Below are 26,873 nucleotides of genomic sequence, written 5' to 3' on the forward strand. Positions count from 1 at the left end.
ATAGTTTCACCTAAAATGCTGCAAGATTGTATTATTGTATGTCTTGTAGTAAAGTAATTGTTTAAGGTAAAAGTTGTAATCCATACAAGAGGGTTCAAATGTGTAACATTCATCTAAATTATGAATTTGTTTTCTTTATTAAAAAACTCCCCTATGTTATAAACTTGTTAATTTTGTAAGCCTCTTGAAAAAGTTAAAGAATCATTGAAAAACTTCAACCTTTTAAAAATTTCCTAAACCAACATATAATAAAGCATGTGTACTCAAGATAACTTGTATTCAATTCGAAAACAAAAATTGAATCATTTACATAAATTTGAGCCTACATTATCCAAAATTTAATAAGACAAATCTAATTAACCTAATATTTTAATATATAAAACTAAAATTAAGATGTATTTTATACTGGTATCGTAGATTTTAAAATAAATAGTATTGATATAAATACCATATTATACAAAATATTCTTAAGTTAAAAAGCTTATTATTAATATAAAATTGTTAAAAAAAGTATAAACTTTTAAAAAAAGATAAATAGTTTGAGTCCATCTTCAAAATATGCAATTAATTTTTAAAAACTAAACATAGGTTAAAACATCTTTAATAAAATTATCAAAGTTAAAATTTATAACCTGCAAAATTCTTAATCTGTTTTTCGTTAAAATTACATGCAATTTGCCTAAAATATGCAAAACCCAGTTGATCATAATAGAAGGGGTAAAGAATTATACTCTTGAGGTAATTCCCTATGCAGCTAAAGGATGTTCCTGCACGTGCCACACACGTGAGTGTGTCTTTTGGATTCAGGCGTGCACGTATTCGATCACTTCTTCGAAATCTCCCATTGACGACGCGCTTGCCCTAGCAGCAGCTTCTCTCCTCTGCCGTTTGCCGTGCTCCGCGCTCCTCGTCCGTTTGTGCCTGAGCTCCCATCCATGCCGCCGATGTAACTTCCGTTACCACTCACAAAGGTCGTACATCTTTCCGAGATCAGCTTGTAGTAAAATACCCCTTTTAGTTCTGTACCCCTTTTACAATTTTATTGTGTTCATAGTGCCGTGCTTTTTGTCTAATCTAGTGCTGTAATTGCAGAGGGATGACATCGTGAGCTTCCTTCGCTTAACATTGTTCGTAGTGCTTTTGTTAAGGTATGAGTAATTTCGCAGTTTGTTTGGTCATTGTTCTGCTGAGGGGGGTGGCCCCTGTCTGGTGGCCTTCGCAAATTATTGATATTTGTGTCATGTGTTGCTGTCTTCACCTTGTTCAACTTCTTTTGGTGCTCATTTCAGGGTCATGTCACCAGTAGGGGATCCAGTTTTTGCAAAAAAAATTAAAACTAAATATTGGTGGGTAACATGCCTTGCTATCAACACCGTTCATTATGAATGACTGTTAATCCTACCCAATTAATGATCTCATTTCAAGATATGGTTGAAGCATATCGGAACATGTTTTGAGGAAAACCAAATTAAAATTTTGAGAGACAAATAGTGTAGTCCTATCTCACTAGCCGTTTATGCAACAAGCATGTTGTGCTATGGTGCTCAAGGAGTGAGTGAGATTATTCAATCCTTCAAGTGAGAGTGTTTTGGAATATATTTGTGGTCACTTTTAGTCCATCCTTGCAATTACAATCAGCAGCGATTCATTTAGCATAAGCAATTTGATTTCATTTTGTATGCTTGTTGGCCTTAGAATAGACCAATGTTCACTTTTTGTAACATTACTGTTTTCTTCGTACGAATTGGTTCCGTTGATAAGTTTTCCTTAGAATAGACCACATTATTGGTGCGTGCTAATGTGCTGGTATATAACTAGAGAGTTGTCATTTGTCCGCTTCTTTTTACTTTTTTGGTACACATCCACTATAGTTAGCACTAATTTTGTATTCTGATGGGTTTGAAAGTTAACGCTAAATCATGAAGTCAGCCATCCGTTGATTGATTTTTTTTTATACACTACTTGTATTTTTCATTAAAAATAATGTTCAAATATATAAAATTATTATAGGTGACAATTTTTCTAATTACTGTATGCTGACAATTTAAACTTGCAATTAATCTTTAGTTAAATTAAATAATTTTGTGTTAATTGATTCATGTGTATGGTTTCATTATTATAATGTCCTTGTTCCAACAAAGGCTATGACAAAGCATTTTAAAAAGCCCGGGTTTACTCAAATCCAAACCTTGACCAAAATAGTTGCCAACTAGGGACTAAATGTAGGAACTGATAGTTTTCTTTGTTATGGTTTTTGTTTTAAAATTTATTGATAGTCTATTTGTTTCTAGTCCAGTCCATTTATTACTGCTAGACAACTGGAAATCCTGAGAAATTATTATGATTGACTTACATACCCAAAAAACAAATGAGTACTCTACTCACATATATTTGTCGCATAACAAATTGCTCCAGATCATGTATAAAAATTTAAAATGAACTTTGATGGGATTAAGTGGAGAGATAAGTTGGAAACTTAGTGCAATAAAGCAACAAAGTGATAGAAAGTAAACCGAAATTAGTAATTGCTATTGCTAGGTCATTTTGAGGTCCTTCCATTCTGACTTTTATCTATGTTTAGAAGAATTTCGTTGGTTAAACTATTTCTTTGTGCCTTATAGTTCCTATTTTAAATTTTAGTCGTTGCAGAAGAAAATTGTGAGTTGTAGTAGCCATATGAGAAAACATTAAGTGCTAGCCTCTACACATGCATAAGAATGATTAGTTTATATTGTCATGAGAAATCGCATCCTGTCATCCATGTCATACAGTACCATACTAATAAGTTCTACAAAGGTCTTAGTTATACTCAGTTGTAATCACTTCAACCTGAAAATCAATTTTCTGTTGTAATGACAGGTTCTTGAATTGAATAATAAAGTATATTTGGGACATCGTGTTCGAGTTTTTATTGCTAAAGGAAAGGGTCAATATACCTCCAATAGAAGGTAATGTACATATTTAATGAAACTTTGCAATTGCTTTGCCTCTGGTAACTGTTTGTGGACAAAAACTCCACTTTTTAAGCATTTCTTATTTTTAAATTGTACATTTACCAGCCACAGTGGTATTTTACTAGCACTGGTGTAGTTCATGGATAAGCTTTGCATAGATAGGAGAGAGAGTGAGTAGAGAGAAAGAAAGAGACACGTGACAAAACTGTAATCGGACACCCTTGAATGTATAGTGATCCTCATATTTTTATAACAAGGTTAACAGAGTAGTGCATAAGATGACTTCCCCTCGTGCTGGAGCCTTAATAGAAAGAGACCATGTACATTACAACTTTGTTTTGGGTAGCCTTTGCAGCTTCAAAGTGGTTGTGCTGTGGCAGCAGCCACTTAGATTCAAAAGGCTGTTTTCTACCATGGCCATGGCATGGCCTTGTCTAGAATTATTGGGGCCTAAGAAAAAATTCGATTGTGTGAGTTCAATAATCAATTATTAACTATATCAATTTATTTTATATATGTTAATTATTAAATTTTATGGATTTTATAAATAATGATAATAAAAATATTGTGTCATCTTTTTTTTTTTTATCATTCAGCATAATAATATAGGCAACAAAACTAGCACAATCTACAGCTTCCAAGAGAAGCATTTGAACATCAGAAAGTGCTCCAAAACTATGCGGGAACAGAGTCATTGTTGTTGTGTGAATTTTTGTATGAATTTGATGTATATACATTTATGGGTGAACTTTATTTGTTTATATTTTGACTCCCCTCCTATCTAAGTTTAGGTCCATCCCTTTATGATTGATTTTTATAATAACTATCTTCAAAATCATACCGATGATGATTTAAAATTAATTGACAGTGTAAAAATATTTTATACTCTGAGTCCATAACCATTAAGCTCATCCTATAATCTCAACAAGTGTAAATAAGCATTTTTGTTATTCATACAGTGGCACATTTTATTTGTACACTTATCTTATAATTTTAAACATTTTATTACACTTATATTTAGTTTTTTATAATAATTTTATATTTAAATTAATATACGTATGTATTGTTAATCTACCGTAAAATGGATTGGTCATCAAGGCTTCATTATATTTAAACTTTATATAACCTATATAATTGGTTGATACATTGAGATAAGATTTTATTGTGAAGAATAATTTATTTAGTAGATAAATCCTTATTCGATTCTCTCTATGTAAAATTTTATTAAACTAACAACAATCACACACTACCACGAGCGGGATTATTTTCCGCCCCAGAAAAAAATATTGAAACTCTATATTTTCACCCTTCCACTTTATTCTAAGTTTTATTTTTGTCCTAAATAAATTAACCTTAGTTTCTACTTTCTAATGTTATCCAAGTCCCTCTAAAAAAAAATGTTATCCGAGTCTGAATCCGATTAAGAGGCCAACTCGACCCAATAAAAGTCACGTATCCAAAACCAAAATGGATACTCTCCAACCAACACGATTTAGATAACAAGATAAACCTCCAACTCTGTTCCTGCAAAACAAAAACCTGACTTCATTGTTCCTTTGTAATATCCTCGTCACTCTCACACAAGAGAAGCACAATCTACATCATCATTCAGCATTTTTTACCTTCCGTGAGGGTATGGTAGAACTTAAGCAGCCAATCTTCCTTCTTTTTCTTCTTGTCTTCGCTCTCATCAAGTTTTAGGCCTTCCTTGCTAGCAGAGACCAACTTCTTTCCCGCAAATTCCTTAAGCTGACCAACAGCATAGTCATCAATAGCATCAACCATGTAGAGAACCTCGTATCCCTTCTTCTTAAGCTTTTCAAGGAAGGGGGAATTCTCGACAGCTTTCTTGCTTTCACCAGTAATGTAGTAGATGTCATTCTGTCCTTCCTTCATCCTGGTAACATAGTCCTTCAGGCTGGTCATGTCATCACCACTCTTAGTGGAGTGATACCTGAGCAATTCAGCTAGCTTTGTCTTGTTCTGAGAATCCTCATCAATACCAAGTTTGAGGTTGTTAGAGAAGGCTTCGTAAAGCTTGTTATAGTCTTCCTTGTTCTCAGCAATTTCAAAGAACATGTCAATGCACTTCTTCACCAAGTTCTTGCTGATGACTTTCAGGATCTTGTTCTGCTGCAGCATTTCTCTAGAAATGTTGAGAGGAAGATCCTCAGAATCCACAATACCCTTAACAAAGCTATGATATTCAGGCATCAACTCCTCACAGTTGTCCATGATGAAGACATGGCAAACATACAGTTTGATGTTGTTAGGCTTCTTCCTGGTGTCAAAGAGATCAAAACATGCCCTCTTGGGGATAAAGAGGACAGCCTTAAACTCCAGCTGACCCTCAACAGAAAAGTGCTTAACAGCCAAATGCTCTTCCCAATCATTGGTAAGACTGTTGTAGAAAGCAGCATATTCTTCTTTCGTAATCTCTTCGCTATAGTTAAATAAGACGTTACAGAAATAGTAATATATATTTTCATATACTAAATTATGTAAATGAATTGTTAAATGATATATTTATGAATTGTTAAATGATATATATTTTATGTAATAAAAAATTTATCAGACGCACTCAAGATCCAAAAATCTAGTCCCAAACAAAAAACACGTACACACACAAAAACAACCATCCCCTTGATAAGTTGAAAGTTAGAAATTGAAACATAATACTGAATTTGTTCTAACTTGAGAAGAGTTAGTTTGATAAGTATCATTGTGGAATAGTTGGCCCCAAAAACACTATAGTGGGATGACCAATGTTTTAATGTTATTTATAATAAATATTTTATATATTAATTAAATATTAGGATTTGAAAAAATTTAACAGATTTTACAATGTTTTAGGATATATTTTATGATAAAATATTTAAACATTTATTAAAATAGAAAAGATATCACATCATTTAAATAATTTTTATTTGATACTAAACAATAATTAGAAAATATCTCTATTTAAATTCGATTAGAAAATAAAACTTGACTATAATGCATATAAATTTGAATTTTGAGCAAAAGAGGTAAGAAAGTTATATGAATAAGTATTTAATAGTTAAAATTGACAAACCAAATACAATTTGTGTTGGAAATAAAACACAAGAGTTAAAATAGCAAAAAAAAAATGGTGTCGTTTAAAGTTAGAGTTGTGATAGGTATTTCTTTTTTCTAACCCCCTAACAGTGCAGCGTGAGAGCAAACAATCAATAGAAGCTGCAGAACGGCATTGCAACACGATTTGCTCACCCATGCCACCATTTTGGCCGTGAAAAGCACTGTTCCAGTCACAATGACCAGGTGAGGTATGATGATGCTTGGAGGAGTAGGGTGCCATGTGTGATGTTCTGGCACAATAACACCAATATTATGCACGATTAACTACCATGCTAGGTAATAAATAAAAAAATCTTGATTCTATGTTTTTTATGATATGCCACCGTCTTAATAATTGTGGTCCTTATAAAATTGTGATAACGAATAAGACTTAATATATATTTGTTTTTATTTTTTTTATAGAGCAGTTCCTTAGCTTATGTCCATATGGCCCATGATATTGATACTCTGTTTGATCTTGACACCCTCACCTTTATTTTATTTTATTTTGACAAAAATGTCTTTAACGGAAACCATCATATAAAATTAAACAACGAAATTTACGGAAACTAATTTTACAAAAAGCTAAGGAAGTAGAGGGTGAGAAGAAGAAGAAAATGTTTTTTAGACATGAGCCTGTCCATATGGGTTACATTTTCAGCCCACATCCCACAATAGCACGCAGCCGGTATACCAATTACCCCGAGTGCATCCCCCAATTTTAGAATCAAACAAACCTCAGTCCAAGAACCTTGTGCCTTCAGAAACCCTGACGTTGATTCAAATTGTTTGTTCGCACTTCAATCTTCAAGTGATAAGTACACTCTTCTCTCCCCATTCACTCGCATTGGCTTTCATTGTTGTCAAATTCAGATTAGGTTTCCCTTTCTCTCCCTCTTTTGTTATCTTATCGATTTTGGTTCATGCCCTGTAGTTTTCTTTCTTTATTTCTTTGTTTCTTTCTTCATGTAATCCTGCAGCAAGAATTTTGTTTCTGTACTTTATTTTCCACCAATTAAAACATACAATTTTCTCTGGTGCATCTACTCTGAACACCGAACACCTTACTAAGCACTACAGGTAGCCTGAGCCGTATTTTTTTTAATTCAAGTGAAAGAGGAAGCAAAAAAATGTGAGCGCTCCTGCACTATACGGCTTTTTGGCGTCGCCCTATCTGGAGGCAGATTTTCTAAAAAAAGCGGTTGATTACTCGGATTGGTTCTCACGTCCCTATGCCCAAAAGGATGGATGAGTTCGGTTCAAGTCTTCATCGATCGGGTGGATCTATATGCTGAGGGGGTGAGACGAGGTGTAGCGCAGTCTGGTCAGCGCATCTGTTTTGGGTACAGAGGGCCATAGGTTCGAATCCTGTCACCTTGATGTGAAGGGCTGAAGTGCACAGCCTAAAGAGCACCCATCCCCCCGTAAACTTTCGCTCTTAGAAAGAGAAAGCCAAATGCGCTATACATGTTTAGCAAACTTCTTCTTCACACATGCTGGTTTTTTCTTTCTCTTTTAAACTTGAGTCTGTCTATTATTGTATAAGCACTTAGATATCATATAATTTATTTTTATAATTGAAGAATTCAGTTTAAACTATTTTCACATAAGATATGTATAAGCACTTAGATATCATATAATTTATTTTTATAATTGAAATTGAAGAAATCAGTTTAAACTATTTTCACATAAGATATAAGTTGTTTTCATCATTTATCCTAGAAAGCTTATTGAAATAAGGAGAAAACAACTTACGGACATACCATAAGCTATTTTCATAAGTTTTTGCAACTTACAGAAGGGCTGATAAGCCCAAGTAAACTTTAAATAAGCTCTTCTAAACATACCTTAATTTGATCATTGCTTAGGAATGTGAATGCGTTGTTCTAGCTTGAATATATTTAAAATGCTGAGAAATGTGATTATTTTAGTAGGGATCCAAGTTCTCATATCTATAGATTCTATGTCTTTGCAGTTCCCATTTTTGAATTTAGGTGATAAAGAATTTATTCATTTGAGTTGCACAGTTTTACCAGTACCAACAGTCCAACACCATCAGGCCCTACTAACCTGGAAGGTGTGCATTTGTTCTTTTTATTATTGTTGTTGGAGACAAGTGATTTGGTTATCTCCCTTTTTTGGTTAGTTAGGCAATGTGAGAATCTGTGAATTAGGGATTGAGAAACTTTTTATGATAGGTTTGGTTTGCCTGTTATTTTTCCTAAAGACAAATGATACTATTTAACCAATCAGATAGGAGCCTTGCTAAAGCATATTTCATTTACAATATCTCTATATGCCCCATGTAGTTCCTTTTGGACTATGATGCCTCCTTTCTTCGACCTTAGTGCATCGATGTTTATGACTAATGCTTTATGATTAATGTTTAAGCACGGTGAAATGTGCCTAATTTTATGAATTAGGGTTTTGAGTGCGATTAGGCTAGTGATCCTCTCATAAACTCTTCATTTTGTTCTTGTTTCTGCCCACTATTTTGCACTGTTTGTGATTAATTTGTGCTTGCTGTTTATTGTAGTACGAGCCAAGGACTTAACGCGGGAGTTACAATGAATGGGGTAAGCAGCCAGCCAGTTTCCCAAGTGAATTAGGGTTTTGAATTGAATTGATTTGATTTCGACATCAAAGGGAACAGGGATGAGGTATAGAAGAACCCATAGAATAGCAGTGGAAGGGTGTTTGTGTTTGTGTCGCTCATGGCATTCATCATCGAAATGGCGGAGGAGGAATACAGTGAACAGCGAGACATTGTCGAGATGTCCATCTGATTTGATTGCCTTCTCCCTTTTCCTTTGGTCAGCCCAACGTCGCCGCCACGACTCATTCGCCTTCGATCGCATAGTGACTGTGCTCCGTCGGCTCACTCACCGCTACGACACCGTTCCAGCCATTCTCTCTCACTTGGAGACCATCGGCTGTGCCTCTCTCACAAACCCTGTATCTCAGTTGGTGCTGTTGAGGATTTACTCGCGTGCAGGTATGTATGCGATGCTCTTGGAGGCTTATCACCACTTGCAAGCCTCTTACGCTTTTGTCCCCGATACCTTTGCTCGTAATTTGGTCATGGACGCTCTCTTTAGGGTCGGCCACTCCCATCTCGCTCTCACCCTCACTCTCTCTCTCTTCAACCACACTCATCCCCCTAATTTCTTCACCTTCCACATTTTGCTCCTCCATCTTTCCAAACTAAACAACAACAATCTCAATCTCAACCTCCCTCACATCGCTCGTATGCTCAGACTTATGCTCTGGGCCGGTTATTCTCCCTCTCCTCTCACTTTTCAGATGCTTCTCAATTCTCTTTGCAAGATTAATGCATTCCCACAGGCTTATCAGCTCCTCGCTCTCATGACGGTTCTCGGGATCAATTTCTCTGTCAATATTTGGACCATTCTCATCCATAACTATTGTAAATTCGGCCGCCTTCGTCTTGCTAACAACCTCTTCCACAATATGCTTCAAACTGGTTGTTCTCCTAATGTTGTGACATATACCATCTTATTTAAGGCTTTTATGCAATCCAACATGCCAAGCCCTGCTTTTCGATTGTTTAATGTCATGTTATCTTCTGGCCAATCTCCGGATTTAATTCTTTGTAATGTATTAATTGATTGTCTTTCAAAGGCTGGAAGGTGCCAGGATGCAATTCAAGTTTTTCTCAGTTTGTCAGAGCGAAACTTAAAGCCTGATTCTTATACCTTTGCTTCATTGTTATCTACAATCTGTCGTTCCAAAATGTTTTATCTCTTACCTAAACTAGTTCTAGTCTCTAGACATGTAGATGCTGATTTAGTGTTCTGTAATGCTCTTTTAAGCTCTCTTACTAAGGCCGACCTTCCTTCTCTTGCTGTTGGATTCTATGACCATATGATTGATGAAGGTTTTGTGCCAGATAAATATACTTTTGCTGGATTACTAAGTGCACTCTGTTGTGCGGGAAGAGTTGATAAAGCAGTTAATGTGTACCATGGTGTTGTAATGAGTTATCATGACATTGATGCTCACATCCATACTGTAATAATAGTTGGTCTTCTAAAGACCGGAAAGTTTCACAAGGCTGTCAGTGTTTTAAGATTTGCAGTAATGAATAAATATCCACTGGACACTGTAGCATACACAGTTGGCATCTGTGCACTTCTTAGAGGTAGAAGAACTCAAGAGGCTTGCACATTGTATGACCAGATGAAGAACGATGGTCTGAAACCTAGTGTTCATACCTATAATATGATGCTGTTCACTTTTTGTAAAGAAAGGGATCTCCAGATGATAAAACAGATACTGCAAGAGATGATTGATTCAAGGATATATTTGAGTGGCAGAAATTTCTCCAACTTGTGTAAATATATGTGTAGATCAGATACTCATCTTTCTCTTTTAAAATTGTTGGCTGAGATAAGAGATTTGAGGTTATTATCTGCCAAGGCATTGCATTTCTTAAACTTTGACAGGCATGCTGATGGTGTACAAGCAAAACATAAACATCAGGCAGAAGATAATACAGAGTGGAACCTAATTTTGGATACATCCAGTTCTGAAGATCTGTCAGATGTAGCTGCTTCAGTTGGTTGATCTTTTATGCTTGCCATGTAGCTCACTTCTGCTTGAAGCGTTCATTCAATTTCTATACCATGAAATTCATTAATCTATCCACACCCCGGTAATAATTAGTAAATCTTATGCTTTTTGTTTGTATGTTTTCTGTGAAGGAAGGGACAAGGCATGAGTGTTATCATATTCTAGTTAATAGTAGATCACTAGTATCTTTATGGAACTTATCCCTACCTCCCCTAATTTTTCGGTCCTTGATTTTAACATGCTTTCAGCAGGCTTGCAGACATTTTATTAACGGTCACATATTTTAATGTCATGTTTGATTGGAACTTTTCAGATTTGAATATTTCATTGTATCTTTGATAATATGTTTTGTCGCTAGCCTCAAATTCATAAGTCTGTTTTGCATCCGTGATCCCGGACTAAGTTTACCTGTCTTGTGATTATTGTAGTATGGCCAAAAGATTGCTGCTTTCATGCAATAATTTGTTTTTCGCAGATAGTTTGCACAAAAGAAAGACTGCAGAAAAGTAGTTGTATTGTTTATGGATCCCGCCTCTTCCATATATTATCTTGATATAAGCTGGAATGAGATAGCGAGAAAAAGGCCACAGAAATGTATAATCTTTCTAGATACATTATACTAGTTTATAATGGAAGCTTTGATTACTTTTTTCAATATCTGTGGAAAAAAAGTGAATTGTTGGCAGTATTTTTTATGCTTTCACTATCTTGTGTTACATCAGATTGTGTGTACTTTGTCACAGATGTTGCAAGCGATACCTTTGGTATTACAATCTTCATTGGCGTCGGTCTCTTTCAGGTACAGTCTGAATTTATTTGTCACGAATAAGTTATCTGTTTGCTTCATCATCTTGGATGGTTCCTTAATGCTTATATCTGCTTTAAGACTATAATAATTTGAAAATGGTGTCATCAAGCTGCTAACGGGTTGTTGCATTTCTGATTATATTGTAAAGTAGATTTTGTTTGCTACTTTGCTTTTAACACTTCTTTATTGATGCCGGTGAATTTGGGAATAGTGTACTTCTCTTTGTTATGGAGAAAATTTTCATGATATTTGCGTAGAAAAATGTAATGGACAATGTTATAATAATTGTTTGTAGATACGTGGATGATTGATTAATTTGTGAGGAGGTATATTGTGTCCTTGCAAAACTTTTTATTGGTGAACATCAGCCAAATTAATGCTATTTCAAAAGTTTGTTTAATTGTGTTCAGTTGGTTTTGATATAGTGGAGACACCTTTGCCTTCTGGTATGTTAGACTTGAGGGTTTAGTGGATGGTGATGCTGATCAATGCAGGCAGCAATCTGAAGAATGGTAGTAAAGGGTTGGTGAAGGCTGGTTTGTAAACAGAATTCACACCTTGGTATGGACGTGCCATTGGAAGACCAAAGGAGGAGAGTACAAAGGTAAGTGGAAGCATGACTGAGGAAGTAGTTACTTGCGTTTTTATTTGTCTTTGTTATAAAGGAAAGAGGAAGACCAAGAATGACATAAGAGAAAGTTGTTAAGAGATTTCATGGTTAATAATATATGTACTAATTTGGTTTTTAACTAAGAAGACGCCCAATAACATTGAAGAAAGTTGTAACTGACTTCACATAATAAGATAATGCTTTTGTTGCTGCCGCACGGATATGTCAACCAACATTAAGATTTTTTTATAAAAAAGAATTCTATAAGATGAGATAGTGTTGTGGAATTTATGAGGATAAATGACGCAATGAAACTAGAATAAGAAAGAAGCGAATTAAGTGGTTTACTTCAATTACTCTAAAAATAAAATAAAATTCTGTCAATAATGATTTAAAGGACAGTAATGATACATAAATTATCATCTATTTTAAGCATCATGTCACTATTTTTTTTTTGTTATCACATCATAAATCTTATCTGACCTATCATTTCTCCTTTTTTTTTTTTAATTCTTTCTCTAGGTGTTAGATAACAAGTGTTTATCAAACATTTTTCTTTAAAAAATTTAGAAGACAATGAGTATTTCTAACTATGGTTGGGAGGCAGGCTTCCTGCATTGTCTTCCTATTCAAACACTTGTCGTTAGTCACATTCTCATGTACATAAATAACTTTTTTTAGTGCACAACTCTATTTTGATGATCATGAGTACTATATGCATCATTTACCAAAGAAATTGCTTATAATTGATCATGATTACTGATTTTATGACACGATTTTAATATTAACGAGTTTTTTTTTAAAAAAAATGGCTTAAATTATAATTCATAAATAGCTTAAGAGTATTGATAAAAAGTACATTTCCCCCCCTGCTCGTATCCATTCTATTGCTCTGTAATTTGAAGGCATATTTGCTGTATTATCTATGTGGTCTGAGTATCTATGATTTTATATCATTTCAGGCAGTTGGTGATCCAATATGTTAAACATCGTGCTGTTCTTGGTGCCAAATATCATCGCATAGATTGGACATCCATTTCTGATCTTCCAGCTTCTCCAATCGCTTGTATGAGAAGAATGAATTCATTGAATAGTAACATGAGATTTAGGAAAGCCGTGAATAAACTCTGTAACATGCTCAGTGAATGATATGCAAAGCAACTGGAAAAGTCCCAGTACTCGTCATTAAACAATGATTGCAAACAGTTTGTGCGATCCCAGTCCTGTGAAGGTATCCTCAATAATTCTAGTCCTGATGCTGAAATTCAAATTACAAGTCTAAACAAAGAAGCTTGGGATGACTTTGAGAACAAAAATATCAAGATGGCCCTTGATGAGATTCTTCGCTGTAAGATGATGGCTAAGCTGGGTGCCTCCTCCCAAAAAGGTCAATTGCAATATGATGGGTGGTCAGATGCAAATGCGAATGCTAATGGACTTGTAATTCTCTAAGACTTAAACAACAATAATGTCAAGTCATTGCTTCCAAGTATCTAAATGAGACTTAACATATTTCTGGCTGGATCTAGTATTTAAGTTTTAATTTCATAATTTTCCTTTGTACTCCTCTCATTTTCCTTGTTGGATGAATCATTTTTAATTTTTATAATTTGTTTTATAGTCTTCAGGTATTCTGGTATTAGAGTATACTATACTCTAATATCTGGAATCTGTATGATACTCTGACAAAAGGAATCTTTTTTCTGGTAGGAATCTCAAGAAAATGAAGAAATTACATCAGCTATTCCTTGTGATAATATTCAGAGTCATGGGAAGCCCCATACATTTTCCGCCCAAAGATCACGTCGGCGGCGGCTTGATAAAAATTTTACTAGGTTTCTGAATAATATGGTTAATGTTTATGGACAAGTAAATGAATCATTGGCTATTTCAAATGTTGTAGAGCTATTTAAACTTGTTTTTTTAAGCACCTCAACCGATCCTCAGGCACCCAAATTACCAGATGACATTCTTCGGCGATACTCACAGCATGATCTATTTGCTGCTTTTAACTATCTTTAAGAGAAAAAAGTTATGGTAAGTCGTTATTAATCTCTCATTGTTTGCATTAATTGCATCAGATGTGATGTTGATTGGTTATGTGCTTAAATTGACCCTGTGCTGTTGATTGCTGTAGTCATCTTTATATTGGTCATCATGTGAAATAGTAACATGCCTCATAATTTTATAAAGCATTTTAATTACTATGTATGAGCCAGATTACGTTTTCACATGTGTGTGGGTGTGTAGACTCATTTCTAAACCGTAAAGCCTGTTTTAAATGAAGTAATATTTATCTTATAAGAGAGTTGTAGCTTAACATGAGGAAAACGATATGCAACATGGTTATATATTTGAAGGCAGTTGCTAAGAGAATATTATGTCAAAATTGACTTAATTTGGTGATAAAATGTCTATATTCATGTTGTCAGTATTAGAATTAAGCACATGCAAACAAGAGATAAGCACATGCATAACTCAGATTAGCTGTTACTGATTTTTAGCTGATTGAGTAATTAATTCCTGTATGTTAGCCCTTAGAATTAGCATCAGATTCCATTCTATTGAATGCTGTACAGATTATAAATACTCTCCATTTTAGCTGATTAGTCGCATAATTCGCCAAATTCTATCCGCATGTTACATGTACAAAGGTTTACAAGGATTAAAATATACATAAAAGTTGCTACATGTCCCCCCAATATAGGTTGTACATCCTTGTGTATTTGGAAAAATACCTAATACCTATTCAAGCTATGAAATTCACTTCAAAATCATTGGTAGCCACACACTCTTGGGACATGAGTTTGGAACTAACTCAATCCCAGAAGCTAACTCATGGGGCAAGCATTGTCTTCCACTTATATATTCTATCTTGGCGCTATCTTTAGCCGATGTGGGATTTCGAGTTTTCCCAATACACACACTATTAAATCCCAAATAAGATAAAAGTAATCAGGGTCACTATAGTGTTGTTCTTAATTCTCAGGTTTACTAAGACTCAATTTTACTGATAACTCATTACTAACTGTAATGGACATTTTCCTTTGACCTTAAAAGACTTCATGGATGTTGCCTTAGATTTCTGAAGAGGTTAAAACTATGATGAGCAACCTGAATGTGTGTGTGTGCCCACTTTAAGATAGTTTCTGGTACTGTTGCCATTTATTTTAATTTCACTCTCCACTTTAAGATTTATTTTACTACCTGGTTTATTTTTCTCTTCCTTTCTCCTTTTTCTCACTAGTTAATGTTTTATATAGACAACCTGAATATGTGCATGTGTGTGTGTGCCCATGCATGTTTTTGTACAAATTCTAATTACATCGACATTTGACAGGTTGGGGGCACTGGCAATGAACGTTTTGAACTATCACAACATTTCTTGCAGAGTGTTTCCAAGTCACCATTTCCATTTAATACTGGAAAGCAAGCTGTTAAATTTTCTGCATGGCTGGAGGAAAGAGGCAAAGACCTCACAGAAGTGGGCGCTAATCTTGCTGAAGATCTACAATGTGGGGACATTTTTCATTTGCTTGCTTTAGTCTCATCGGGTGAACTTTCAATTTCTCCATTCCTACCAGATAATGGTGTTGGAGAGGCTGAGGACTTGAGAAGTGCAAAGCGTAAATATGATACTACCGAGTCTTCATATAGTGATAAAGCCAAAAAGTCAAAATCCTTCTTTGGAGTAGAAGGTGAAATTATTTCTCGTCGGGAAAAAGGTTTTCCTGGTATCATCATTTCTGCACACTAAACAACAATTTCAAGAGCTGATATTTTAAATTTGTTGAAGGATAATGATAACTGTGGCCAACCTTTTGACGAAGATTTCCAATTAAACATTGACCAAAGCTGTAATTATTCACTTCCTGACCATATCTTGGAAATCACTAAATCTTCTGACCCTGTACCTCTGGAAGAAAATCATAGTGAATCACCCTGGGAAGCTATGGCAGGCTAGGCACGACATTTGTTGTCAGAATATTCCAATAAAAAACATGCATATGCAATTTGTGCTGAGGTCTTCAGAGTTGTTTATGCTGCCATCCAAAAGGCTGGTGACCAAGGATTAAGCATGGGAGAAATTTCCCAGGTTATTAACTTGCCAGGTATAGATTCTGAGATTTAGCCAAGTATAAAATTGACTTGAAATCGATTAATATTTATATAGATTTTCAATTATTTATACTTTGAAAATGTTTATTGTTCTTTGGCTTTGTCTTCCAGGAGCAGAGATAGATGTCTTGATTGTTGATGCTCTTCAAGCATTTGGGCAAGCCTTAAAGGTTCCTCCCCCCTTTTCCTTGTTTCAATAGTTTATTGCATGTGTTTGTTTGCAACTAATGGTTTGACCCAACAGAAAGCAAGTTTTTTCCCTACTTCTACACATACCATGGCTTGAGACCCAAAATCATGTTCAAACACAACCCAAGTACTAAACCATGTTTTTTCATAACTTGTTATTTTTGGATCAGGTTAATGCTTATGATACTGTCCGTGTTGTTGATGTCTTATACCGTCACAAGTACTTTTTGACACCTATGTCTGATTTTCATCTTCGTGTTGTACAACCTTCCTCATCAAAAACCATCGAGAAAAGTGATCATACATGTGAGCTTTATGAATCGGAGGAAAGGGATACTACTTCTGTTGATACTTCGAGGTAAAGAAACGCCGCTATTGATAGCGTGCAGACATTGACAATTCTCAATCTTCCACATGGGGATGTGGATCCTGAAAATCAAGCTTGTGATAAGAATGAAGGCTGTAAGCAAAACAGACTTGGCTTATCCAGAGTCAATCATAAGAAAGAAACTCTCGAATTTTCTTCTGGTAAATCATGTGTGCCAATATTGCCATGGGTCAATGGAGATGGGATCATCAACAACATTGTTTACAGGGTACTCAGACGTCGTGTTCTTGGAATAGTGATGCAAAACCCTGGGATATTGGAGGTATGCAAACTCTATAATGCTACTTTATTTAATATATTTGAAATTTCATACAACTTTGAAATGGGATTAGCTCTGAGTGATGCTGCATATTAATATCAAGAGGGCCTAAAGGAATAATGAAAAAGGATTTGCTTTTATCCTATCCTTGTTTACAACCTTACTTAACAGATTTCTAACAGAATCATAAAAGAAGATAAGAAAGATATTTTGAGAGAGAGAGAACTTGGGAAGCAAGAAGTGAAAATTGATATTAAGCCACTGAACTTTGTGTTACAGTTTGGTATATATAGGCTAGAATAGTTAGTTATAACCACTAACCTTTAAGAGTTGTACTTTGCCTCACCTTTCTTTATGTGTGTGGATTTCAAGTAAAATCGGGCAAAATCTCCTTTTACAACATTATAATGAGGTGCAGTGTAAATCAAGTTTTACAATTTTTAATCCTTCATTAGGAAATGGAAAAATCCACTTACGATTTCATTTTGTATGTGTTAGGATGGTATTCTACATCATATGCACGTGTTGAATCCACAGGTATTTTATCAAATTTTTCAAAATTCTGTACTTTTGTTATGAAATTGCTAGTTACTAGTTTAGTCATGTGCTGACTTCTATTCTGAAATTTCTGGACTATTATCTCCATTTGTTTTTTTCTTAAAGAATCTTTTAAAGATAAGATTGAGTCAATGATCCTTTTCCTGAGGTATTATTGAAATATGCCTCCACCCTCTCTAATTTAAAATTATGCAATGAACCTCCAATGGTTGGCAAAATCTATCTGTGTGCCCATGCTCGTGTTGTTTGCAATCACAGATTTTGTTCTTCCATACAAGGTGAAAAGAAGCTGATAAGGGATGATCTATGTATATTATGAAACTGGAGAAGATTCAAGCCTAGAATTTTGCAAGCATATAAGTTTCTCAATGTCTAACTCCAATTTATTTCAATGTCATTTATCAGATAAAACTATATAAGTATAATAGGAAAGGTCATTGGTTTTATGCAAGGCTTTATACTACTATTTTTTTCATCTGGTGATTGTGAGCCTAAACGTTGATATGATTTTCTTAATGCTGTCACTGCCTTTATTACTCTGTTTGTATGCTGGTTTTGAGCTTATATGCTGATTCGAGTTTCTGACAGAACTGTAGAACTCTCTTGGAATTGATGGTTCTGGATAAACACCTAATTGTGAAGAAGATGCATCAAAATATGTTAGATGGGGGACCCTCCTTACTTCCGGAACTTATCGGAAGCAAATCCAGTCAACCGAAGTTGATATGCCGAGAGCATTTCTTCGCCAATCCCATGAGTACTTCCTTGTTGTAGGGAATCTGTGGTATTGACATTAGACATTAGTACTTGTTATATAAAAAACATATTTATAGGAAATTTTGGATACTGGTTTAAGTTATATTTGGAAGAATTGTAACTTAGGCAATCCTAGTAAATATGTTTCAGGCTAGGAACTTAGGATTTTGGATATTTGACAAGTTTGGTTGCTACAATCCTACTTGAGTATAGCAGGTTGGTAAACACATCATTCAGATTTTTTCTTATTTACTAGCTTCCTAACCGGGCCATGTCGGGTTTTTTTGGATTTATTTTAAAATGTAGAAAAAAATAATATAATACAAAATAAAAATGAATTTATATCATAGTAAAAATATACATTTTAAACACATTTAGTATTAAATAATATTTATTATATTTGGACAATAATATTTTATATTTGAGTCAATAATATTTTATTCAATAAATTATCTTATTTTTAATATTTTTCAAAATAAGTTTAAAATTATAAAATGTATAAAAACAGTAATACATTGAAAAAGTTGATCAAAGTAAAAGTATTAATGTGTATACATAAAATATGTGGTACTTTCGTAACCAATTTATATACACAGTATTTTCTTTTTTTATGCATAAATATCTTTTGCTCATATAAAAAATTAATATTTAAGCTTAAAATAATTAATATTTAATAGAAGTAAAAGTATTAATATGTATACATAAAATGTGATAGTAGTAGTCAATTTATATACACAGTATTTTCTTTTTATCTATAGAATGTATGGTCTTTTTTATTTTGTACTTGCTTTTTGTCTTCTTGCGTAATAGTATCTCTTTTATGCATAAATATCTTTTGCTCATGTAAATAATTAATATTTAAGCTTAAAATAGTAAAAGACCAACAATTTAATATTTTTGCTATAGTTAAATAAGACGTTTAGAAATATATATTTTCATATACTAAATTATGTAAATGAATTGTTAAATGATTTTTTCTTTATTTTTTAAAACCTAGATAACTAATTAAAATTGTTTCAATGTAAAATTTTACTTTTATAAATAAGTGTATTTTGAATCTGAGTAAAAATAGGAGTGATCCGTGCACCACAGGGGAATCTTACTAGTGTTATTAATAATACATAGTTTCATCTAAAATGTTGTAAGATTGTATTATTGTATGTCTTGAAGTAAAGTAATTGTTTAAGGTAAAAGTTGTAATCCATACAAGAGGGTTCAAATGTGCAACATTCATCTAGATTATGAATTTGTTTTCTTTATTAAAAAACTCCCCTATGTTATAAACTTGTTAATTTTGTAAGCCTCTTGAAAAAGTTAAAGAAAAATGGTTGATAAACACTTGTTATTTAACACCAGCAATGGTTGAGAAAAAGTTATTTATGTACATGAGAATGTGACTAACGACAACTGTTTGAATAGGAAGACAATGCAGGAAGCAGGCCTCCCAATAATAGTTAGAAAAACTCATTGTCTTCTAAATTTTTTAAAGAAAAATGTTTGATAAACACTTGTTATTTAAAACCTAGAGAAAGAATTAAAAAAAAAAAGAGAAATGATAGGGCAGATAAGATTTATGATGTGATAACAAAAAAAAAAAGTAATATGATGCTTAAAATAGATGATAATTTATGTATCATTACTGTTCTTTAAATCATTATTGACAGAATTTTATTTTATTTTTAGAGTAATTTAAGTAAACCACTTAATTCGCTTCTTTCTTATTCTAGTTTCATTGCGTCATTTATCCTCATAAATTCCACAACACTATCTCATCTTATAGAATTCTTTTTTATAAAAAAATCTTAATGTTGGTTGACAAAAGCATGATCTTATTATGTGAAGTCAGTTACAACTTTCTAATGTTATTGGGCTTCCTCTTTCCTTTATAACAAAGACTAATAAAAACCATGCAAGTAACTACTTCCTCAGTCATGCCTCCACTTGCCTTTGTACTCTCCTCCTTTGGCCTTCCAACGGCACGTCCATACCAAAGTGTGAATTCTGCTTACAAACCAGCCTTCACCCACCCTTTACTACCATTCCTCAGATTGCTACCTGCATTGATCAGCATCACCATCCACTAAACCCAAGTCTAACATAACATAAGGCAAAGGTGTCTCCACTGTATCAAAACCAACTGAACACAATTAAACAAACTTTTGAAATAGCATTAATTTGGCTGATGTTCATCAATAAAAAGTTTTGCAAGGACACAATATACCTCCTCACAAATTAGTCATCCACGTATCTACAAACAATTATTATAACATTGTCCATTACGTTTTTCTATGCAAATATCATGAAAATTTTCTCCATAACAAAGAGAAGTACACTATTCCCAAATTCACTGGCATCAATAAAGAAGTGTTAAAAGCAAAGTAGCAGACAAAATCTACTTTACAATATAATTAGAAATGTAACAACCCTGTTAGCAGCTTGACGACACCGTTTTCAAATTATTATAGTCTTGAAGCAGATGTAAGCATTAAGGAACCATCCAAGATGATGAAGCAAAACGCCAATGAAGATGGTAATACCAAAGGTATCCCTTGCAACATCATACATGAACAATGTGACAAAGTACACAATTTGATGTAACACAAGATAGTGAAAGCATAAAAAATACTGCCAACAATTCACTTTTTTTCCACAGATATTGAAAAAGTAATCAAAGCTTCCATTATAAACTAGTATAATGTATCTAGAAAGATTATACCTTTCTGTGGCCTTTTTCTCGCTATCTCATTCCAGCTTATATCAAGATAATATATGGAAGAGGCTGGATCCATAAACAATACAACTACTTTTCTGCCGTCTTTCTTTTGTGCAAACTATCTACGAAAAACAAATTATTGCATGAAAGCAGCAATCTTTTGGCCATACTACAATAATCACAAGACAGGTAAACTTAGTCAGGGATCACGGATGCAAAACAGACTTATGAATTTGAGGCTAGCGATAAAACATATTATCAAAGATACAATGAAATATTCAAATCTGAAAAGTTTCAATCAAACATGACATTAAAATATGTGACCATTAATAAAATGCCAAACATCCTTTCTCCATTCATGCCTATTGTAATGCAGCTTAGGCCTCTGATCTTGATGACAGGAGGTCCACATCTGGAGCAACTATCTTCCTTGGTCCAAACTTAATTTCCTGGTGGTCCAAGATGCAAACTGTTGTCCCAAGATCCAACACTGTGGCTGAATATAGAAGCATGACCTTAGTTGCAGTAGAAGTCACTTGGATTTTGTCTCTGCTTTCTGAACTCAAGGTCAGTCATGCTTCTGTTATTCTTTGTGATAACACAAGTACAGTGGCTTTGGCACATAACCCTGTTCTCCACTCTTGAAGTAAACATATGGAGTTGGATTTGTTTTTTGTTCTAGAGAAGGTACTCACTAATCTGATTCAAGTTGTTCACATTCCTGTTGTTGATAAGTGTGTAGACATCCTCACAAAAGCTCACACCTTCCACCTTTTCAGTCTATAGAGACAAGCTTAGAGTGCTTGAAAATCTTTCAGCCAACCCCTCATGAGCTCGCAGGGGTATTAGAGTATACCTACTCTGATGGGTTTATTTTTCTTTTGTTAGTACAACTGTTGACAGCTGTCATTACAGCTGCAAACAACTGTATTAACTAACTAACTACAGTTAGTTAGTTACTCAGTTCTGTTATGTTAAGCTGTATATAAACTGAGCATGTATTGATTAAAGAATTAGGTTGAATAATAATATCTTCCTCACTCTCAATCACTCTCTTTCACAAAACTCTATTAGAGAACCACTAGTCCTAAATCATAAAGGACAAAACAGAGAACAAAGAAAAGTAGAGACTTAGAACACATAGGAATAGATAGACACACAAAATAAAGGAATAGAGTGTATCTTACAGAATTTAAAAAAATAGAGAGATAACAGACAAGGAAACATATGAGATAATTGGAGAAAAAGAACAAAGAATGAGACTCAAAATAGACAGGTTACCAAAGAAAACCAAAACAGTTGTTCACAGCAGAGTCTGACACAAAATTTGGTAGAAGTGTTCAATCAAAGAGGTCTCATTCAAGTCATGGGTTTGAGTTTGTGACAGATGTGAGAACATTTGTAGTAACCATGTTTAAAGAACATTCAATGCAAGGAAATAGTCACTAAAGTCTGAACAATCAGAATTTGTTGTGTTAAAAAGAAAGAATAAGTACTGCTTTCCCCACCATACCTCTTCCTATCACTACAGCAGCCATGAGAATTACACGATGCCATAACCATATTATAGTATATTGTTAGAAAATGGCAATTCCACAGCTGCTGTTTAACAATTAATAGAAAACACCACAAATAGCTGGTTTTTACTTTTTAGTAATGCACATTTGATAAAAGTGTCTCATAAGAAGCCAATGCCAATCCAAAAATTCTCTTCTTATTTAGGTTGCCATGCTTTGCACGTTATCACAATAAAACAAATTTAGAGAAGGAAGAATTTATACCTTGCATCTAAACCATGCACCACAATAACCACCTTGAAAGCATCCTGACTCCGCCAAATCCCCAACTTGGAATCGAAGATCAGGCATCTTTATGTACTTCCACTTTTATAAGACAAAAATCTTTATATAAAGCTGCAAAGATTATTATATGAAACAACTGTTAAATAATCATGTTTCGGGTTTTCGGCCCTTCAACTTAAGTAACATAGCAGACTGAACTCTTGATAAAATATTGAACAAACAAACAAGACAACAAAAATAATAAAAATATATAATAACACTAAAAGTGAAAAATAATATAATTATAGGTTAAAATACCATTAGAGATAGAGAGAGAAAGAAAGTATGCAGAGAGAGAGAGAACAATGACTTTAACAATGCACAACAAATAAAGCAAATTAGTATTCAAAATTAAATCTTGATCAAGTCTGGAAAGTAGCTTTCCATTTTCTTTGAGAACACAACAATGTTAAGATGACAGGCAAAGGATAAAGATCCTCAATGTCCCAAACATCTTCAAACCTTGGAACAACAATACCACATAACCCAAATTAAGCCTACGAAAGGATCAAGACAAACAAGCATTAAAAGAATGACAACCTCACAGTATGTGTTGTCAACTATATCAACCCATGGAGAAATCTATGAAAAAAGGGAATTCATATCCACCCTAATTTACATTTTCTCTGAACTGATTTCATCATTGTAATTAATCCAAACTTGAAAGGGGACTCAGGGATGATAACTAATCAGCTACAGACCTATGGCTGCCTTAGTTAGGTAATGGTAGGAGAAACATGATCAAGGCTTGCATGAAACCTGATCAAGGCTTGCACGAATGACTTCTGAGATGAGAGAGAGAAGACCTTAGAGAGAGAGAGTGTCTGAGAGAGAGAGGCTGAGAGATAGAGTGGGAGATAGAGAGAGTGATTCACTGACAATGGTAGGAGAAACATGGAAGAACATTCCCTACGTTGTGGGAGCAACTCGAGACAGAGGAGAAATGGAGATACGCACAGAAGGAGCTTCAATGGTACTTCAAACAGAAGTTTGAACAGGGGCCAAAGGGAACACAAACGAGACGACAAGGAATGCTTTAACAAGAACGCGAAGGACGCTAGCTTTGGTAAAATCGAAGAGTGGACAAAGGTGATTAGTAGGAGGAAAGCAAAGAAAAGGAAGAAGATTACCTCAGAGAGGATAGAACACCCCATAAGTATGACATAAGGGGTAATCCTTCAAACTATCATCTCAACTGGAGAAATAAGGAGGATATCACGTCCTTCTATTTCACCCACGTCACAGATGAGGTCAACGAAGTGCGGCTTTGGGAGAAGTTTAAGGTATGGGGTGACGTGCGTGAAGTCTTTATCGCTAAACGTCGTAACAAGGAAGGTAGAAGATACGGGTTCGTGCGATTTAAGGGAGTTTCAGATGTAAAGCTTCTGGAGGTGCAACTGGATAATATCTTCATCGATGATCAAAAGTTGTTCGTCAACCTTCCTAGGTTTGCAAGATCAGCTTGGAACCTTGAGATGCAGACAAGGGTTGGTAAAGGAGGGGAGCCAAAAAAAGGAACTATCATATGTCCAGAAGCTACCAACAGACCTCGGGTGAGATCCTACGCGGAGGTGACGGCTCAGAGAGGAGTCTCAGGTGGAAGGACGAGCTGCGAAGGAGATACACCAATCATTTCGGTCACACCCCATGAAGGTCGTGACTTCTGGTGCAAAGGGGCCTGAATTCGCAGATTAAAGAAACCTATGGTGTTGGAGAGAATGAAGGATTGCATATCGTGGGAGTTAGGGTACAATATTAGTACCAAATTCCTCAGTGACGATATGGTCCTTCTCACTGGCCTGTCGGAGGACAAAGCTCAACAGATTATCAATTCAGAGATCGATGGCGACAGCTCTCTTTTCTACTCCCTCGAGAAATGACGATCGGGTTGCAGGCCAAACAATCGAGTCGTTTGGCTACAACTATGGGGATTTTCGATTGAAGTGTGGGATGTTGACCACATGAAGCAGGTTGTCTCCATTATTGGAGATGTTATTGAAACTGACGAAGATACCGACGACCGTCACCGGTTGGATCGTGCTCGACTACTGGTTCGGACACCTCTCCCGCCGGCGATCATGAAGGAGGTCATTGTTCGTACTGGGGACGCCGACTATAGGGTGTGGTTGGTGGAGGAGGTCGGAGACGACGGAGCTGTGAGGAGAACGAGAACTCCTTTGTCCGAAGAGTGGACGGAAGAGATAACGTCGGTGGAGGAGGACGACGATGATGATGACACAACCTTCTCCTACTCGGCGGAGCTGTCATCGACCAAGAACCAGCTTCATTCGAGCCATCAGTCTCACGCTATACCCAGTGGTTACTGCTGCCAAACACCCAACCACTCTAGTCCGCTGGATAATACCCCTTCTACTGATGAATACATAGACAAGTCAGGAGACAGAGGGGAGCATACTCAGGGTTCTATTTCGGCAAAGGTTGACCTTGTGGTATGTTTCACAGAGAAGGCTCAGGGAAATGCTTTAACAGATATGATAACCTTGGACCCTGCAAAAGCTGGGTCTCGACAGCCTGTTGAAGACCAAATTGGAAATTTTTTGAATTGTGAAGATTTAGCAGAAAAGGAGCAAAACATTTACGGGGTAAACACGAGACTTGTAACGGATAGGGGATCACAACCAGGCATGCCTTCTTTACAGTTCCAAAAGGCTATTGGGCCAAGCTCTATTTCGGGCCCAATAATGAAGATGGAGGGGTGTAAAAAGGAAAACCACCCAACTTCGGCTCAGACATCAAAAGGGAGCTCTGATTTGTTCTCTAAAGTCTATGTTAGACAAAGACATGGCCCATCTAAAGCTGCCCCTCTTGAGCCTGTAGTAGAAGAAGATATCTCACTAAGGGAGGACAAGGGTCTGGGTGGTTTAAATGATTCCTCTTGTAAAGGCCCAAACAACAGGACTCTAGAGGCTTTTGAGGGGTTCAAGAATACAGAAGAAAACTCTCTTGAAGACTTGGAAGAGGCTATGCAGCAATGACTTCTTGCGAAATCTATAGGCCTTCAACATGAATCAGATCATCATGATTGTATTCACAGCTTTACAACCATGGAGTCTCGGGACAGGAAATAAGCTTTGAAGTTGGGGAATAAGAATATTCAGGGATGAATATTCTGTCCTACAACATTAGAGGGCTGGGTAGAGGTCTCAAATGGGCTTCTATCAGGAATTTGGTGGGGAACTTTAATATTGATCTTCTGTGTCTTCAAGAAACCAAAAAGGAATTTTTGGATAAAGCTTCGTGTCAATTTTTGTGGGGGCAATCTGACTTGGCTTGGGAATGGCAGCCTGCTGTGAATGCTGCTGGGGGTCTGCTCTGTGTCTGGGATAATAATAAATTCCAGGTTGATTTTCGGTTTTCTGATAAAGACTACATTATGCTGGGTGGGGTTTGGCTGCCTCAAATGCAAAGGGTGGTAGTCATTAATATCTATGCCCCTTGTGATATTGCTGGGAAAAGACAGTTATGGCAGAATCTCAGCACTAGAAAATCTTAGTCTCAAGACACTTGTTGGTGTCTGGTTGGGGACTTCAAATGTATTAGACACCCTCTAGAAAGAATGGGGACTAACAGTAGCAACTCAGACTCTCAAATCATAGCTGATTTCAATGAGTGGCTTGCTGATATGGAGGTGGAGGACATTCCTTGCTTGGGTAAGCCTTTTACTTGGATGAGGCCTAATGGAACCTGCAAAAGTAAGCTTGATAGAGTGTTGGTTTCAGATGGATGGCTTGATTTATGGCTCGATAGCTCTCAACTCAACCTTGAGAGAAATTACTCTGATCACTGCCCTATTATCCTTAAATCTAAGACCACTGACTGGGGCCCTAAGCCTTTTAAGGTCTTTGATGGTTGGTTAAAGATCAAGGATTACCAGCAGGTGGTGAAGGACTGCTGGTTTGCTTATCAGCCCATGGGGTGGGGGGATTCGTTTTAAAAAAGCAAGCTTAAGACCCTTAAACACAGGCTGA

At 35.4% G+C, this 26,873-nt stretch overlaps 2 protein-coding genes across 14 annotated transcripts; one reads left to right on the top strand and one right to left on the bottom strand.

Moving 5' to 3' along the window:
- Positions 1-758: 758 nt before the first annotated feature.
- On the top strand, positions 759-18,578 carry LOC114375648 (putative pentatricopeptide repeat-containing protein At1g16830). 13 transcript variants are annotated; one of them, XR_003658814.1, is made up of 14 exons: positions 5,210-5,349; positions 6,141-6,347; positions 8,026-8,127; positions 8,587-9,045; positions 9,961-10,632; positions 11,387-11,442; positions 11,877-12,055; positions 13,024-13,501; positions 13,772-14,098; positions 15,402-16,173; positions 16,292-16,350; positions 16,540-17,019; positions 17,515-17,553; positions 18,163-18,578. XR_003658814.1 is itself a non-coding variant. In XM_028333485.1 (6 exons), the coding sequence occupies exons 4-6, from the start codon at positions 8,706-8,708 to the stop codon at positions 11,874-11,876; spliced, it is 1,998 nt and encodes a 665-aa protein (XP_028189286.1). In that variant the 5' UTR covers positions 5,210-5,349; positions 6,141-6,347; positions 8,026-8,127; positions 8,587-8,705; the 3' UTR covers positions 11,877-12,050. The 13 variants fall into 13 exon arrangements, 1 of the variants encoding a protein (XP_028189286.1); XR_003658806.1 differs by lacking the exons at positions 5,210-5,349; positions 6,141-6,347; positions 8,026-8,127 and adding exons at positions 759-971; positions 1,093-1,148; positions 2,860-2,948 and having other exon boundaries at positions 8,587-10,632; XR_003658803.1 differs by having other exon boundaries at positions 8,587-10,632.
- LOC114372960 (heat shock protein 82-like) lies at positions 4,447-5,222 on the bottom strand. The gene is made up of 2 exons (XM_028330530.1): positions 4,577-5,222; positions 4,447-4,478 (listed from the first exon to the last, which is right to left on the bottom strand). Exons 1-2 carry the CDS (start codon positions 5,187-5,189, stop codon positions 4,447-4,449), a joined length of 645 nt encoding a protein of 214 aa, XP_028186331.1. The 5' UTR covers positions 5,190-5,222.
- Positions 18,579-26,873: the final 8,295 nt, after the last annotated feature.

This window comes from Glycine soja, chromosome 11, assembly GCF_004193775.1.
Source record: "Glycine soja cultivar W05 chromosome 11, ASM419377v2, whole genome shotgun sequence".
In the NCBI taxonomy this organism is placed as follows: domain Eukaryota; kingdom Viridiplantae; phylum Streptophyta; class Magnoliopsida; order Fabales; family Fabaceae; genus Glycine; species Glycine soja.

Coding starts and splice junctions, on each gene's coding strand:
- LOC114375648 (XM_028333485.1), top strand. CDS start 8,706: ATGAGGTATAGAAGAACCCATAGAATAGCAGTGGAAGGGTGTTTGTGT. Junction 10,633..11,386: donor AGATGTAGCTGCTTCAGTTG/GTTGATCTTTTA, acceptor ACTTTGTCACAG/ATGTTGCAAGCGATACCTTT.
- LOC114372960 (XM_028330530.1), bottom strand. CDS start 5,189: ATGGACAACTGTGAGGAGTTGATGCCTGAATATCATAGCTTTGTTAAG. Junction 4,479..4,576: donor CTACCATACCCTCACGGAAG/GTAAAAAATGCT, acceptor TTTGTTTTGCAG/GAACAGAGTTGGAGGTTTAT.